Consider the following 18,185-nt stretch of genomic DNA (forward strand, 5'->3'; position numbering starts at 1 on the left):
TAGCGAGATACTATCATAACTAACCAGCAAATCTAACAGCAGAAGTAAAGTATATAAAGTGACGTGCAGTCTATTAAACCAGAGCTCAGTGGATACAGAAAAAATTGGAGAATTAGATGCTAAAGTCAGCGAATTAGAAAACGGAAACCAGAAATTACAAAAGAAAATTAGCCACCTGGGAGAATCGGACAAGAAGAAGCAAGTAATAAAGTGGAAAGGAAAGGCCGATAAAAAAATTAATGTTGACAATATTTTCTTACATTGTTAAAGTAAATATTCAGTCTTCTGGATCTAGATAACTTACATAGAATAGGTAAAAAGCACCAGACCTGTTATTGTTAGCTTTATAAGATATACAAAGAAACAGGAGATTTTAAAAGGTAGTCTAAAGCGATCTCAAATCAGGATTGCGAATGATCTTCTGCACAACAGCAGCAAGATCAAAAAATTCTTTACTGTAATTACTGCAAAATAGCCAGACGTAAGGAGTTTTAAGTAAAAATTGTCAAAAGCAAACTTATTGTAAGTGATGAGAAATTCAGCTTAGAAGACCTGAGAGGTTTACTTTTGTACTTTGTGTACTTTTTTGTTAATAAAAATCAGCTTTTCAGTAACTATAGCGCAAAGAAAAACAACAAACCCCAATAAGAGGACGAAAGTTAACTAGACAAGCTTCCGGAAAGTCTACACAGAATAAAAATAAAGCTATTAGTTGATACCCATATAAACAAGAATTTTACTTTTACGATAACTTAAAGTAATTCTGATGATAAAATTGTATTTTTTGTCTTTCTCGCTCTTAAATAAAACTTATTATACAACTTAGATTATATTTTTTAAATGTATTAGTCTTAAATTAACTATTGTACTTTCGTAGTCGTAACATTCGATAAAATGAATCCTTGTGTTTAGGTCTTTTTATTCTAGTTACATCTGCCAAGTTTAAAATTGCTAACTTGAGTTTTCGCAGTATAACAGCTTGTCAAAGATTTTGAAACAATACCATTGTTCAATACCTTCAGCGCTAGTTTTTAGAGTTTCTTGATTTACAAAAAAAAACACTTGCACCCGTTAATTTTTGATTTTAGAAAAACGATATTTTGTTTAAATTTTTTAAACCCCACAACTTCAACCTCTTAGGGCGACATTCGCCCTTATTTTTTAAATGGGAAGGGATGTGTTGTGATACAGCTTTTGAAAGTTCATTTAATTTTATTGATTAGTACTTACACATTATGTTATTAAATGTTGAAAATGTCCGCCGTCCTTCATACAATGGTACAGTAACTGTTCAAAGTGTTCCCGGATATTGTGAAGTGTTATTTGTTAACATTCTTGAATGATGCGGTTCCGTAAATCTTCTAACGATTCAGCTTGGCTGGCATAAATTTTTGATGTCAGATGTCGCCACAAAAAGAAATCAAGAGGAGATAAATCGGGTGATCTCGCGGGCCATTCGATAGCACCCCTTCTCCCAATCCATCTACCAGGCAACGTTGTATCCAGAAACTGTCGTACTGGTAATGCACAATGGGGAGGAGCCCCCTCTTGCTGAAATATCGCATTTTCTTCATGGTAGCGTTGGTCGTTTTCCATAATTTCAATCTGGGTTAACGATATTCTCCAATGTACGTATCTTCATTTAAATTTCCCGTTAAGAAAGATAGCCCAGTTTTATGATTACCAAAAATACCAATCGAAATGTTGTGTCGGACCAGTACCGACAATTATGACGATTGATAAAGCTATTGAGAAACAATGAACATTCGTTTGAGAAGAAAACATTTAAAAGGTAGTTGGGATTATTTGAAATTAGTTCGGACATTATTTCACAAAACTGTAAACGGCGGTCGTTATCAGCTTCATTTAATTCTTGCAGAAGTTGAATTTTATATGGGTGCCATTTATTATGTTTTAGAATTCTCTGTACAGTACCTAGTTGGTGAGAGTCCCGTTACATGAGAAAGTTTTCTGGTACTTAATTAATGTAGGGTTCATACTAACTTCACCGAGAACATCTACTTCTACTTACTGCCTCATTTCTCATTGGATTTTCAATATTCTGCTATTTATTTGCCACCGAACTAGGTTCCCGAAATTGTGTCATTAACTCAATGATGTAACCATGATGTACGTGTTTATTTGCATGTCTCAATAAACAAAGTTGGCGTTAGTCTTGTACATTGATTGTTTATAAAGTATAATTCAATAATTTCCACTCTCTGCACAATAGAATAAACCATTTGTATCGAATCGAAAGAAAAACACACTAATTCATATCAACTTGTTTACTGAACATAAAGTCGGATTGTTGACAGCTTAAAAACAATTTTTTACTTACACACCTAAATTATCCAGTAAAATGTTTGGAATTCTATTTCTTGGCGATGCGTAGCTCAAATTTAAAAAACAAAGCGCTATTGTAAAGTAAATTGAATGCCCTTTCAAAAGATGTATTAAAACACACCCGTTCCGGTGAATGTCGCTCCCGCCAAGGGATTGAATTTGTGGGGTTAAAAATTTAAACAAAAAATCGTTTTACTAAAATCAAAAATCGACGGGTGCGGGCATTTTTTAAATTTTTTATAAAAGAGCCCCAAACCTTGCTGGACTGTTTTCGATGGGTCACCCTGTATGTAAATATTTACTTTAATATTGATATAGGAGTTACACCACTTCACGATGCAGCAAGTAATGGCCACTTGGAAGTAATGGAACTGCTTCTGGACAGAGGAGCTTCAGCGCTGGCTAAAATGGATGATGGTAACACCCCTTTGACTGAACTCAGAAAATGGTAAGCTATATGTATTGTATGCTAAACGTAATTTAACTAAAGGTTAGAAAAACATTTAAGGTACAGTCGGGTAGATGAAGACCTACCAGGTGAAAAACGTAGTCTTTATAATAAAGTAATTAAAAGACTTGAAAGTTCTTTGGAAAAAGCGGGTCAAAAAGAGGGTGAGAAAAGCTTCAGGGCCATTTCCGAGAGTCCCGGCAAAGAAAACAGGCACGGTAACAGCTCGAACGTGGGAAAACTTAGAAGAGAGATCTATTTGGATGAAAGAATTGAAGAGGATATGACTGAAGAAGGTATGAAGAAATATTTTGATAGAAAAAAACGGATGTAATTTTTTAACTGCAGAATCCCCCGAATCCGAGATCATTTCTCAAACAAGCAACATTGCGGCCTCCAATGAATACCAAATGGTAATGCAATCGTTTCGTCATAAAAACTACAGCCAGAAACCACAAAAAATAGTCCACTCGTCAAAACCGGCAACATCGAAACGTTCCGCTCTGATAAACGAGAGCGATTTTGTCGACGACGATTGGCTTGAAGACGATTTGGGGCCCAGTAAGAATAAAAAGAGAAAATCCGAGGGCGGAGATTTTATTTGGGGAAGAAACCGATCGTTTGGTGGAGGAAGTACCTCGAGCAGATCACCGGCGAAAAGTGTCAGGAGTGACATTACAGAAAGTGAGTTGTTTTATTAATTATTTATTTTTTATGTTAAAGAGCACAGGTTATATTTAAGTTGATGCGTAAGAGCGGCGATTTAGCGGTTCAAGTTGCTTCGGCCTTGGTTTTTTGAGTTTGCGCTGCTTGCGTCAATGCATTTACCGATTCAAGTTGTCAAGTTGTTCAAGAGTACAGTGCGACCCTCTTACTTTGAATAAATTCACAAAATCAGAGATGTTCTTTTTTCAGAAATATGTTATATATTAGATGTAGACAGAACAAATATTTCAGAGGACTTAGTAAAGCAGGAACTTTGGACCGTGGATTTTCTCATTTTAATTTAATTAATTATACAGAACTTACAGATGGATTATAGAGAACATGGCGAATAAAACAAGTCCTGATGAAATTAATATCAACCTACTGAAGAATACTTTTGCGAGTATTAAACAATATATATTAATGATTAATGGATTATGTTTAACCCATATTTTACCAGGGCATGAAAAAACAACAATTTTTCGAATAGCAATATTTATTATGTATTAAAATAGGTTAGAAAAGAAGATTATGACACAAAAAAAGTTACATTCAAAAACTTTCAAAAAAGGGCATGTTGCGTTTTCGCATCATTGGCTAAATACATATGAACAAAAAAAAACGTAATTTTACTTTTTATGGTAACGCTCAAAACAATCAGTATGGAGGGGCACGTTGCATTTTTTACATAAAAATACCGTTTGACTACTACATATTTTGCATCTACGTCTGGAGTTGAGCGATTTAGTGATAATATGACTGATATTATATCTTTGCTCAAGAACTGGAAGATTCAGTTTTTATCAGGCGAAGAGCAATGTACGATTTAAAGTCTAGTTGACTAATATTTTTGTCACTGACAATGTTATAAACCTTCCAACAATTGACTAAAGTGCTATCTATAGTGTTAACGAACAAAGGCCACCACCACTTTTTTCCAGATATCCCTATTCTATAATTGGCTATCCCGTTATCGTGGAGATCTACTCCCCCCATGAATTTGTTGTACATCTTGATAACATTAGGTTGCTGAATAGGATTGTCTTTTTTTGCTTTACGGTCATACCTTTTAGCTCTGTATAATGGTTCGTCATTGTAATGATTACTTATTACTGTGACCACTGAATTATCGTTCCATTTAACTAATGAGACCCTACTGAGAGTGTCATGTGCCGAAATATAGTAGGCGCGTTTTTGTTTAGAAACACTTTTGGTCCCTTCTGAAGGACAGCGGAGGGTTCTGTTTTCCCTTATAGTTCCGCTTGCAAAATAACCTTTATCGGTAAGATATGAAAATAATTGAAACGAAGAAAAATAATTATCAAAAAATACCTGATGCTCCATTGGGTCATTCACTATAGACAATAAATCAACAACAACTTGCCCACCCAATACAGATTTTTGTTTATTTGGATTTGCTCCTGCGTATGGAATTAACTGATATAAATAACCGTCTGACAAACAAATACACCATAATTTAAAACCAAATCTAACGGGTTTACCCCTAATAAACATTTTGCAGGAGTGCCTGCCAAAGTAAGGAACCATTTGTTCGTCAATGGACAAACAGTGTGAAAATATACCAAACTGCAACATTTTCTGATTTATGAGATCAAAAAATGGCCTCAAAATCAATGTCAAATGGATCAAAAAAGCTTACAAAACTTGTCATTTTTATCTAATTGTGCGTTATCTGACAAATAGAGGTTTTTTTTTATATTGTATAATTTATTTCGACTCATACATTTTTTCACAATGTCTATTCCCTTGTTTTCATCAGTTGACCAATATAGTTGTGTTTGTGGTAGTTTATGATAACTTGTAAATATTAGCAGTCCTATAAACTTTAGTAATTCATATTTATCCAACTCAAAATCATGTCGATTAGTGTCTTTTGCATATTTTTTCCGAAAATGTTACAATAAAATTTAATACTTGGTCATCAAAGAACAAAAAGAAAATGTCTAAAGGTGACTTTCCGTGGAGTAAATCTACCAATTTTTCAAGCGCAGGGCCTTCATTCGAAATAGGCTGGGACATCATAGGAATTGAACCCTTTTTCCATTTTGATTCCCTACTTTGAAATTGGCTGGTGTTAGACCTTTCGGTTTTCCATTTCTTTTCTGCCAAACTCTCATCATCAGACGAATCCCAGTCAAATTCATTGTCCTGTCTTATCTTTAATTCAAATGTGCCCGCTATGTCCACATCATTTTGGTTATTTTTTTTCGTTTACAGCAATTACATCGTCATCTATATTTTCTTGGTCAGTGCTATCTGGTTATGGAGGAATATAAACAGCATCAATTTCAACTAAAATAATTTCCGTCTACATAACAGGCCTAACAAAAATACTTAGTAGATCTTACCAACATCTCCGGAATGTTCTGCTTCCAATTCATCTACTACTTCATATAAAGCACTCTCCAGCTCTTTTTGCGTAAGAAATTTAGGCATTTTTTTCGAAAATACACATACACTTAGCACCGATTAAAATTCAATATTACTAAAAACTTTCTTACACACAAACACACACACACAAGCCTAAACCGCAATATCTCTAGCTGATACCGTTGGCAACTCAAGCGCTATTTCGACCAAAATACAGATAACGTATTTTCCCAGTGATCAAAAATCAAATGCTTAGGCATATGATAATGATAAAATAATGCGTCAGGCAAAAATGGGTATATCAATACTTTAATTAAATTCTTTGTAGACAAGAATATTTTTTAAAAGCGCAAACAACAAATAAACAAATAAAAGTCATTATCTCTGTTACATATGTCATCTCCGCCTTCGGGATGCGTATGTTAATTTTAATCAGTGTGATTCATGAATACTAATATGTATTGATTTCTACAATCCCAACATCATCTTAACACCATGTACTGAAAGCAAAGCGTCAAGATAAAAAGAGAAATATTCTGACATGACAGTGAATAGCTTTAGCAATTAAGCATCTTGAACATATTTCCTGTTTTAAATAAAATAAACATTCAATTACAGATGATTTTCCGGAGGACATTCCAGATTTACCGGCAAGTTTATTTAATGAAGATTTTAACGACTTCGCTCTCTCCCCACGAAAACGAAACTCTGGAGGATCAAGCGGTGAAAATCAGTCATCAACATCCTGGAAAAGAACTCAGGTCACTCTACTAGACTCGGGGTTTAGTAGAGAGAGAACAGCCAACAGATCACCAGTTTTTGGCACTTCTAGACATAAACCTGCCAGGTATAATATGCCTGAATTATTATTTTCTACTCAATAGTATATTTAGTATGAGAGTAAAAAAAGGGCAATTAAAGTTTTGGGTTAACACAGTTTAGGTACCCTAGTATTCAAATCTCTAATAGCATAGAAATAATGATATTTTTTTAATATCTACTTGAAACATAATTGCAAAAAACTTAAATTTTGATTGTCTTGAAAACTATTCATTTCCCAGGTTTGTTATTGATGAATAAAATCTACTTTATTTATTGGCTCCCGTAGCAGTCATTGAATCACGCCTCTATATCTAATAGTAAGGAAATGGTAGTTGAAAATGAATGTTATTGATTGATTGTTATTGATTTTGTTGTTATTGAGATATAAAAATTTCCTTAAAATGTCCACATACTACAGTTTTCTAAGTTTGTATTTAGTTTCTGTTAGGGTTTTATGTTTGAATGAAAAATATTGAAAATCCTTTCAATCAAATTGTAATAAACAAGCTTTTGTAAATTAAATCTGTATGTTTTTCAATCTTATTATAGAAATAAAAATCACTAAATATTAATTTGTTTAAAAAAAACGTAAATATCGAAATGTAAATAAACAGTTATCTACAAAAGGAACCCGTAGGTATCCCTCGTTAGTGGCGATTAGGATATATTCAGATAGATACAGCAAAAAATCAAAACATTCAACATTTTCGACATTTGACATGTAAACATGAAATGAGGGTGTAATGAATTAATTTAGTTTATTGTTATTTATTTTCCTTTGTTTTTCTGGATTATCGCCATGATCACATTAAGTAAAGTACTCTAGTTATTGTTACAAATTGATCTATTTTGATCCTAGTTTGTTTGTGTAGCCAATTTTTATATTTTTATGATGGTTCATATGGTAGATTTGCATGGATTTAAACGAGGTACTTTGAACGGGCTGCCATTTTGCCTTTTTTGCTTGGCTATCATTTGAGTGTTCAACATTCATATATATGAATTTAAAACGTATCTAAAATATGTTTTTCTGGCATATTTCGCTTTTTTCATAAATGCAGCGTCTATTTGTTGGGTTACGCGTTTCGTTTTACGGCATCATCAAACGTTTTTATATACAACAACACATACTAAACAAACACTTAATGTAACATCTTAGTAAGAATAAAAATAATATCTACAACATCGTGTAACATTAAAGACTTTAAGTTCAATTTCCTTCTTGTCACACATCTATGTCTCTGAGAATAATGGATGAATATTTCGAACAATTTCTCTTGGGCCGATTTTGGATAAGAATTTTGAATGCCTAGTTAAGAATCAGATTGCGGAATACTTTAAACATAATTCTCTATTTTAAGCAAAGCATTATGGCTTAAGGGAAAAAGACTCCACTTACACAGCAGTTACAGATTCTTACAGCTTTGAAAGTAGCTTACACTTCCACGCAATATTCTGTGATTTGTCACGGGCTTCTGATTGTAATGGAGCTTAATAGACTTCTTGATAAGTTTGAATGATTGATGACATACAGTCTTAGGAATTGGGATCGTTCGGTTTATATGCTCAAAACATTTGGGTTGCAAAACGTCATAGCTCATCTAGGTTAAAGGGTTTCTTGGAAGGAATCTTGTCAAGTATGCGACTGTCGCTCAGATCTACAGGCACAACACCAGGAGTGGCTTCGTTATGGAACCATTTCAAAAGCTCTCTAGAACCCGTAATGATAACTTCACTTGATTTTCAGTTACTTGGAATGTCTGTGTGTGATGATCATTTTATGGTTAATTTGTTTTGAATTAATTTTGTGTAGATTTTTATATTTTACTTTGTGACTTTGTATAGTGACATGTATAACAGGATTGTACTTGTTTCCCCAAAATCAATAAATAAATTAATCAATTTACAAAATGCCAACATACCATTTGGTGATCTAGAGAGCAATTTTTCTTTTCCAAAAAAATATTGCATTTTCAAAATTTACAACTTAAAGCAAGCAGTAATTTTTGAGCCTTATGATAATAAACTATTTTTTATACAGGGTGTTTCAGAACTGTGGGATCAAACTTCTAGGGGTTGTTCAGTGCAACAGTAGAATCCATTTGAGTATAGGAACCCATGTCCGGAAATGTGTCACTACGCCACTACGGCCCTAAGAGGCGTTTAAATTTAGAAAAAATATTAATTATCTAAATAGGATCTGATGCATTTATTTTTACCTTTTGTATATGATACCATCACAACAATTGTTCAAAATGTCTTCCTCCAACTTCAATACACCGATTTAAACGCTGTACATGATTTCGGCGGACTACACTAAAAATTTGATCCTCGTTTTGAATGATTTCAAATGCTGCTGTTATTCGTCCAATTAAGTCTAGCTCTGATTCTACTGGAGTTTCGTAGACTAAAGACTTTACATGTCCCCATAAGAAAAAATCGAGCGACGTTAAATCGGGTGACCTAGGAGGCCAAGAAACTGCTCCACCTCTGGCAATCCAATGGTGCCCAAACGCGTACTTGTACAGCAAAATAAGTTGGCGCTCCATCATGCTGAAACCACATTTGCTGTCTAACGTTGAGTGGAATATTTTTAAGGAGTTCTGGGAGAACTTCCTCCAAGAAACGCAGATAAATAGGTCCTGTTAACCGTTCCGGTAGAAGGTATAGCCCAATTAAATAATCATCAACAATGCCTGCCCATACGTTGACAGACCAACGATTCTGATGTTTTCTTGGAAAAATTGCATAAGGATTTTCTTCGTCTCAAACATGGCTATTCCTACTATTAAAAATACCGTCTCTTGTGAAAGAGGCTTCATCGGTCCACAAAATCTTCCTGTAATCCAGAAGCCATCGACAAAATTGAACTCTAGGATGATAATCGGCTGCAGTCATACCTTGAACTTTGTGGAAGTGGTAAGGATGGAGTTGTTGCTCGTGTAGTACCCGCCAGACAGAAGCGTTACTCGTATTCATATTTTTAGCGACGTCACGTGTGCTATTTGATGGTTCATCGGCAACTCGCTGAAGCACCTCTTCTTCAAATTCGACCGTTCTTACGGTTCGAACAACACCAATATCATGCATCTTGGTCTTAAACATGCCTGTCTCAGCGAGCCGCCGATGAACCGCAATAAACTTTTTGTATCTAGGATGCCGTCGTTCGGGATAACGTTCATGATACAACCGCCATGCTGCTCGTACATTGCAATTTGTTGCTCCGTATACCAAATGCATATCCGCCAATTCTTGATTGGTAAAGTTTTTCATTAGCAACAAATGTTTAAAAATTGTAAGCTATAAAATTTTTAAACATGACATTGATAAGCGTTGATTTTAAACAATTGTTGTTATGGTATCATGTACAAAAGGTAAAAATAAATGCAGTAGATCCTATTTAGATAATTAATGTTTTTTATAAATTTTAACGCGTCTTAGGGCCGTAGTGGCGTAATGACGCATTCCCGGACATGGGTTCCTACACTCAAATGGATTCTTCTGTTGCACTAAACAACCCCCAGAAATTTGATCCCATAGTTCTGAAACACCCTGTAGATAAAATTATATAAAGTTGTTAAGACGAAAGTTGAGCTATCTTCTCTGAAATCAAAGTGATTTTAAGATGTCACATTATTTCCTTAAAAAACTAACCATTATTGCAAATTTTATTGCAGTATTTAATATTGAAATAGGTCTATAATTCATAAATAGTCATATATGTCTCAAATTCTTTTATTTTGTGAGATTTAAATTGGATACTGAATTTTTATTTTAGCACAACTCAACCGAAAATAACAAACTTCGGTAGCCCGAACAACATCGTGGTGGAAGCTGATTCGACCACAATACCGCGCGACAGTTTTAGGCCAGTGGAAGCAACTCAACGAATCTCAGATCCGATGCTTTACGTTGATGTAGAAATCGAAGGAAAGTGCTTCAGGGTGCCCATTTTAATGTCTCAGCTTCAAGTGAAGACGATTCGGTGGCTTGCAGATGAAGCATCACAAAGATATGAAAGGTAAATCGATTAAAACAGAGAATTAAAAGTTTTACTGTTTCGTTCTTTTGCGTAGTAAGGAGTTTATGAAACCTGTTTTGGAGCTGGAAACCGTTAGCGGAGTTATTTTAGGAGATAATGACGTTTTAACGTTGCTTTTTCCAATGGGTGGGATGCAAGCTGAGAAAGTAGTTGGCAAAGTTAAAGAGTGGAGCCAGGCTTCTGTCTTTGAAAGATATAAGGAGACTTGCAACAATATGGGAGTTGGTACGTTAAAAAAATTTTTTGTTCCTTTCTATGATAGTACCTCTAAAACATTTAAAGAATTATTTATTTAGTAGAATTATTGTAAACATCTCTAAAATGTGCCTCATTATTTAAGATTTTGTCAAAAATAATTAATTCATTTAATTGAAAAAAAAGATGTTTTTTTATTAATAAGTTTAGATTTTAATTAAAATCTGAAATAGTATCCGATGATTCCTATTAAAATTATTTTTATCACAACTTTAGAGTGTGCATTAAAAAATATTGAAAAGCGTTAGCTTTGCCTTGAAAATTATTAAAAAACTTTATTTAGAATTTATTTATTTATTCTTTGTTTTTTTATATAAATAATTCGGTCCGCATTTTGAGATGCTTTGTATAGGTAGATTTTTGTAGGTTTCATATTGATTTAATTTTTTTATTTATATTTGATTTATTTTATTATTTATTGAGGTTTTGGTTTAAAGCTGGCCTAGAATATTATTACCAATTGGGGTGCCTGGAATAGTTTATGAATTATTCGGTCTAAAACTTAAAAATTTTTTCTTTAAGTGTACCTCAGCTAGAACTGTTCTAACTCAATTACTACTAGGGATATAGACCTGTTTTATACATTTAATTCATCTCTAAGACCCCTCTGTAATTCCCATTAAAAGAAATTAAATATCTGAAATAGTTTTCCAATGGAGTGTGCTCGAGATCCATTTATTATTTGCATTGTGGTTTAGTAACATGGCACTAATGAGCCCTAACTCTGAGTTAATGAGCAATAAAAATTGTTTATACATAAAACTATTATCTAAGAAACTCTTTAACTTTCTATGAAAGTTTCATTGGGGTGCCTGGAATAGTTCTTGAATTATTCGGTTTAAGATTTGAAAACTTATTCTCTGTTTCTATCTCAGGCCAAAGTGCTCTATCTCAATAAATGCTATGGTAAAGACCAGTTCTTTACATCCATTCTACTTAAGAATATTGTATGAACGTAAATACGATTTTTTAAACGAAAAAATAGAAATTATAATTTTTCAAAAGTGATCAAAAAAAGAAGATTTCCAAGAAAAAGGTCTGAATTATTTTTCTTGATTTCATTTTAAAACCGATCTTAATAATAATAATAAATCATTTCATCGTTCCAATTATTTATAACAATTTTGCAAATGCAAAACAAATATATAAATGAAACAAATGGCCTTTATAATCAGCTTCTCTCCAAAAGGAGAGGCTGTTAAAGCCGTAGAAAAATTCTAAGCCGTACTTACATTTAGTTACCTAACCTAAGCCTAATAAATCCCAATACATTAATGAAGTTAGATGACTCGGTCCATTATGTTAAGCGGTACAGAGATAGTACATGGTAAAACTATTAAGCTCTGGTCAGAAAATTGTATGTATATAATATCTTATTTTCTCTGAAATGCATATAAACGCCCATAAAAACTCATTCACTGAGAAGCCGCAGCCTGATCCTTCTTTTGAAACAGGATAAAGATGTGTTAAAATGAGTAACTTGAAATTTATTTAGGGTTGACACTATGTTATAAGAGAATTTTTTTTTAAAAAGTTCCTTATTGTTCTTGGGGATCGTAAGGATATGCTTTCTACGTATATTTATATTATGAACATCAGTTCTGTAAACAATTTTCCTACTGAAATTTAATGATGTTATAAAACAGACAAGCCGAGTGCAGTACACGCCTATTGAACATTGACAACTAGCTAAGTTCTTTAAGCTTATGCGATACGTGTTGTCCACGTCTTATGCCACATATAAAACGTATGCATGAGTTTTGAACCTTTTGCACTCTCCGGACCTGTGTTGTATCCAGATCATAAACACTATCCGCGAAGTTAAAGTGTGATAGTACGAGTGCGTCACAGAGTTCAATTTTGGTTTTCTTTTCTAAGTAATGCCTATGAGGAAAAAGAGATTTAAGGGCGCAGTAGGATTTTTTAATACAAGCTGTTATGTGTTCGGTAAATTTAAGTTTAGTGTCACAAATTAAACCCAGGTTTTTAGTGGAATTTTTAAAAGAAATATTAGCGTTTCCGATACTTAGATCCAACTGACTCAAGATCTTTTCACGTAGTTTATCATTACAAAATAATAAAGCCACCGATTTCAAGGGGTTCAACCTCAGCATGTGACCCTCGGACACCTCACAAAGCGCCCGAAGATCCGTATTTATTCTAAGGTTAGCCTCTGTCGCATTTTCTGGCTTAAAAGAGTATAAAATTTGAGTGTCGTCGGCATATAAATGATAATCACAGTAGCGAATAGAATTAATAAAATTAGACGTGTAAATTGTAAAAAAAAAGAGGGCCCAAGACGTTTCCCTGTGGGACACCTGAGTGTAAAGTCATTATCTCAGAGAACTTCCCATCAACTAATACCCTCTGCGTCCTGTTACTTAGAAAAGATTAAATCATAGATTGGGCATTAAACCGAAAACCAATATAAACCAAAATACTCAACAAAACATCATGATTTATTAAGTCAATAGCTCGTGAATAGTCTAGAAGTACCAGAACGTTAGCTTTGCTGTTATTCAATTCCCCATTAATACGGTCTGTAATCTCAGCCAACGCAGTTGTACAACTATATCCACGTCGAAATCCTGACTGCTTTTCTGGCAAAATATTATTACTTGAAATAAAGACAGAAATTTGCATTGCCATAACTTTCTCTAAAATTTTGGACATAGCTGGTAGGATAGAAATAGATCTTAGCTGTCCATAGTCATTGGGCTGATTTACTTTTGGAAAAGGAGTAGCAATGGCCGACTTTCAAGCACTCGGAAATGTTGATAATCGTAAACAATAATTAATTAAATGTTTAATATAAGGAATGATAAAGGGGCACAATATTAAAATAGTACTGTTAATATCATCGCTTCCAGAAGCCTTAGATTTCATCCCCAGCACAATATTGGAAATTGTATCCTCTGTTACCTCAGTGAAACAGAATTCCTGATTGACTTTTTTATTATTCTTGTAAAATTCTAAAAGGTCTTTGTTAGGAGCAGAGTTTGAATTTGTTGCGCTAACAAAATGTGAATTGATCTCGTTAGGTTTTTTTAAATGAAGTGAATTTAGTTTTCTATTCACAACATTAATTTTTTTTAATTCAGCCCACTTTTGTCTAGAGTTACAACTTTGGAATTTTATATTTAGGTATGCTTTTTTTTCTGCGCGATATGGTGTTGTAAAAGTATTACGAAGCTGTTTGTAATATTCCCAATGTTGAGGCAAACGTGTAAGGCGAAATCGATTTAGGGCATCATTTCTTAGTCTTTTTAATAATTTTAGATTATCTTAAAATGAATTTGCGGATTCACCAATTATTGAAATATGAGTCCTTCGAAAGAATTTGTGAGGTGAATTAGTACACTAATTCTCTTTATGTCAATTTTAATGGGAAATCGTACGTTTAGTTGAAATTTACACCGCCAGAATCTCATACTTAAACTAAATAGTAACGTCCTTCAATTCGAAAACTGAAAGAAGCTATACCAATAAATGGTAAGTGTACAATCAATTATTAACTATAGTATCATGTTTTGGGATGATTCTTAACTTGAAGTCACTTGAACTTTTTAATCTATAAGTCTCAGTTTGTCGAGATATGTTTTGCGAGTGTACCTGTGCTTCATCTCTCTTGTTACGTTTTTAAAGCAACAACTTTTCAGTAAAATCATGATTTTTATTCCTGTTTTTTTTTTAATAGAGTCAATAAATAACTTACAACATAAAAGAAAGAAGGTCACATGCTTTTAATAGCGAAATGTCTTGACTCATTCCATTTTGAGACTGAACTTTATTGAATTATATTCTATTGTAATTAATACTAATAATTTTGTTACTGACGTTAACACAGTGTCAAAATAGATTTTGCTTTTTTTCCAAAAGATTCTCAGGCATTAAGTCTTAAAATTGCCAACGGTTCCACCTATATTGAACCATCACTACAAATGGGTAGTGCCCATAAAATATTTACACGTCAAAGTAAGCTGTTATGAGTGTCGAAAATAAAGCCCAAAGTATTCAGATTTATAGCTACGCCACTGTTGTTTCTGATTATAGAAGCATCAGCATATTTGTCTTCTTTATATTTTTTCTACTGAAATAAACTTATTATGTGCAGATAATTCAAGAAGCGCGTTTTATTTCAATAAGGAGTACTTGGTCTAAATTTTTTATATATTATTACGTTTCGATGCTAGTCAATATCATCAGGCCTAAAATAAGAAAGCAAGGAAACTTGAGAGCTAGAGATCATAAATAACAGTTTAGAAAAATAAAATTAAATGCTGCACATAATTTAAACGTTTTTTTAATGGGTAATTTTTAATAGCTCTGATGACGCCTAACTGCATCGAAGCTGTGTCCTATGTGCTGTACTTTCTTATTCATGGACATGTATTTTTGCTAATCTACTTATTTGATATTGTAAGAGATTCGAAGATGGTTAAATTAGGAAGTAAAGCCCATTTAAGGATTTATTTCTTTTTTACTTATATACACCATCGAACCCTTAGTAAAAAACGTATAAAGATACCCTAATGACCCATATACATCCCTGGGATATTCCCAAGCAATAAATAAATATTCCTAGAAATGTAAATGAAGTATACGTGTAAACTGAAATAATTTTATAATTTATAAGAAATGGATGTCAGGCTATTTTTCTAATATTTTTTACGTTTGTATTTTATAATTTCTTATGATTTTTTTTTATTAAAAATAAAAATTTCTTGGAATATATTTAAAAATAAATAAATTGCATCATTAAGGTTTGAAAAAAGGCTAATGTTTTTGAACGGAAATTAAATTAAATTAAATATTTTTTTAAAAGTTTTTAAAACATAAAAAAAATTACAAATATCAAATACAGTAATGTGTGGATAATCCGAACAGAAAGTTGGCAGACCCCATTCGGTTTACCAAAATTTTCGGATTATAGGATTTATAATAAAAGATTTCTATAATCCGAACACGTTCGGTTTATAGATAACTTTCTTCACCATATAAATGCACTCTCACCATAAAACATATTTGTACATAATGGATTTAAAAACCTTTATTTATGTGCATACATAAATGCATATTTCAAAATAAAAATAAACTTAACAGGAAATCAAACAAAAGATTCAGTAAAAATTTATCTAACAAGAAAAATAATTACGATTTTTAAAGAAACCAGTTAACTGCATACATAATATGGACATACTTCATTGCCTCTTAATATTTTCTTTGAATAAAATTGTCCAGAGTTCTTTGAACAGATTTTTTGATGCTTAGATCGACAGCCTTCTGTCAAATTCTTCTTAGAAGGATCACTTCATACAGTGGCAATTCATTTTCCTCCGCCCAACGTAGACACTTATCAAATGAGATCACCGCTTCTGTGCTGGAAACTTTTTGTATAAGTTCATCCTCGTCATCAGGCTTCTGATTTTCTCCTGCGACATTATCAATGATCTCATCATCTTCTAAGATCTCTATATCCAAATTTTCCTCGTCATCACCTCTTGCCCATTTTTCAACTTCTGTTTTATCTATCGGATTATCAGCACGATTCATTTTGTTCACTAACTCTACTAGATCAGGTCCTTCATCTGACAAAATAGAATCACATATTTCTCCTCGTAAAGCATGCAGGGGTATCAAATCTTCTTCATCCATGTCCCTGGCGAAAAGAAGTTGACACCACGATTTTCTCACCAGTTTTTCAGGCACTTGCTTCCAAGATTCGGCTAATGCAAACACAGCATCCTTTAGCGACACATTCTTTAAACATTGCGCAATGTTTTCATCAACTTGTACAAGTACCTCTTGCAGCAGCCTTTTTCGATATGTGACTTTTATATTTTGGATCACATTCTGGTCCATCGGCTGAACCAGGGCAGTGCAGTTAGGTGGAAGAAACATGAATTGAATATTACCATCATGGCTGACTAGTTCTTGGCCTGGTCTGTGAGCTGAAGCATTGTCTAGTATTACAAGGGCTTTCTTCAAAATTATTGATTAGAAGATACTTTTTTACGCTTGATACGAATTCACTGTGGAACCATTCTTCGAAGATACGATCGTCCACTTGCATTTGCGCAAGGCATAAATGCAATTCGGTCTTTACTGATTTTACGACCCGGGGCACCCTTTTCGTCTGCGTGTACTAATGTCTTTTCAGGAAGGCAGCGCCAGTATAATCCAGATTCGTCCGCGTTATAGATTTGCTCTGAAAAAAGACCGAGTTGCTCAATTTTTTGTTTGAGTTCTATACGAAAGGGTTCCACAGCATTTTCGTCACACAGCTTTTCCCCGGTAACTTTCAACGAGCGGATCCCAAATCTGTGTTTGAAGCCCTGAAACCATCCTCTGCTAGCTTCGAAGTTGACTCATTCGTCATTATTCATTTCTGTGAAAAATTGACGAGCCTTTTGAAGTATCATTGCTTCGAAAATCGGTGAATGTCGTGCTCTCTGTTGCAAAAACCATGTATACACTGCATCTTCAACATCAGAAAATTCCGCTTTGCGCATCGTTTTTCTTGTTCCCGGACCTTTTTCAGTACGCGATACATAACGATTAATTTCACTCTTTTCTTTCTTGATATCGGATATTGTTGACTTTCCGACATTAAAGCGTGTCGCCAAGGACGTGAATGAACATCCGGAATCCAGCAGACGTAAAATTTCAGCCTTTTGTTTAAGACTTAATGTGACATGCTTACGTTTAGAATCCATGGTTTAAATGAAATATGCGATACATATACATATATGCAGCGTGCAACTCACAACACAACTAAATAACTCTACATTTTCCATAAAACACTTCAAAACAACTATAAAACCACGCAACGTCTTGCTGCAAGAACAAACTGACAATTTTGAACTACTCACATAAATTAAACGTTGCATCATCTTTTCGCACTAGACGCCCACGCTCGCGTACGTACCAACAATTCGGATTACGGAATTCATGGTGTTCAGATTATGGAATCAATTTTACGCAATTGGGGCGTTCGGATTATTATAGAGTAGTTCGGATTATACGGGGTTCGGACTATCCATACATTACTGTAATTAAAATTAAAGTGACGTACATATTTAGTTCAAAAGGTCGCTTCTTTTTGAAGGCAAAAAAATCATTAAATTCTTCAAAGTTAAGTAAATATATATTATTGGGATATTGCTGGAATATACT

The 18,185-nt window shown here is 33.6% G+C and overlaps 1 protein-coding gene across 2 annotated transcripts in view; it reads left to right on the top strand.

The window, feature by feature from the left end:
• LOC126739939 (tonsoku-like protein) overlaps positions 1–18,185 on the top strand; it is a 34,010-nt gene that overhangs the window by 13,443 nt on the left and 2,382 nt on the right. For both annotated transcript variants that reach the window (XM_050445768.1, XM_050445769.1), the window contains exons 10-15: positions 2,665–2,794; positions 2,855–3,090; positions 3,143–3,478; positions 6,509–6,737; positions 10,491–10,733; positions 10,789–10,979. In XM_050445768.1, coding sequence (XP_050301725.1) covers positions 2,665–2,794; positions 2,855–3,090; positions 3,143–3,478; positions 6,509–6,737; positions 10,491–10,733; positions 10,789–10,979 — 1,365 coding nt within the window. The remainder of the gene's footprint in view (positions 1–2,664; positions 2,795–2,854; positions 3,091–3,142; positions 3,479–6,508; positions 6,738–10,490; positions 10,734–10,788; positions 10,980–18,185) is intronic.

This window comes from Anthonomus grandis, chromosome 8 (genome assembly GCF_022605725.1).
Source record: "Anthonomus grandis grandis chromosome 8, icAntGran1.3, whole genome shotgun sequence".
NCBI lineage: Eukaryota > Metazoa > Arthropoda > Insecta > Coleoptera > Curculionidae > Anthonomus > Anthonomus grandis.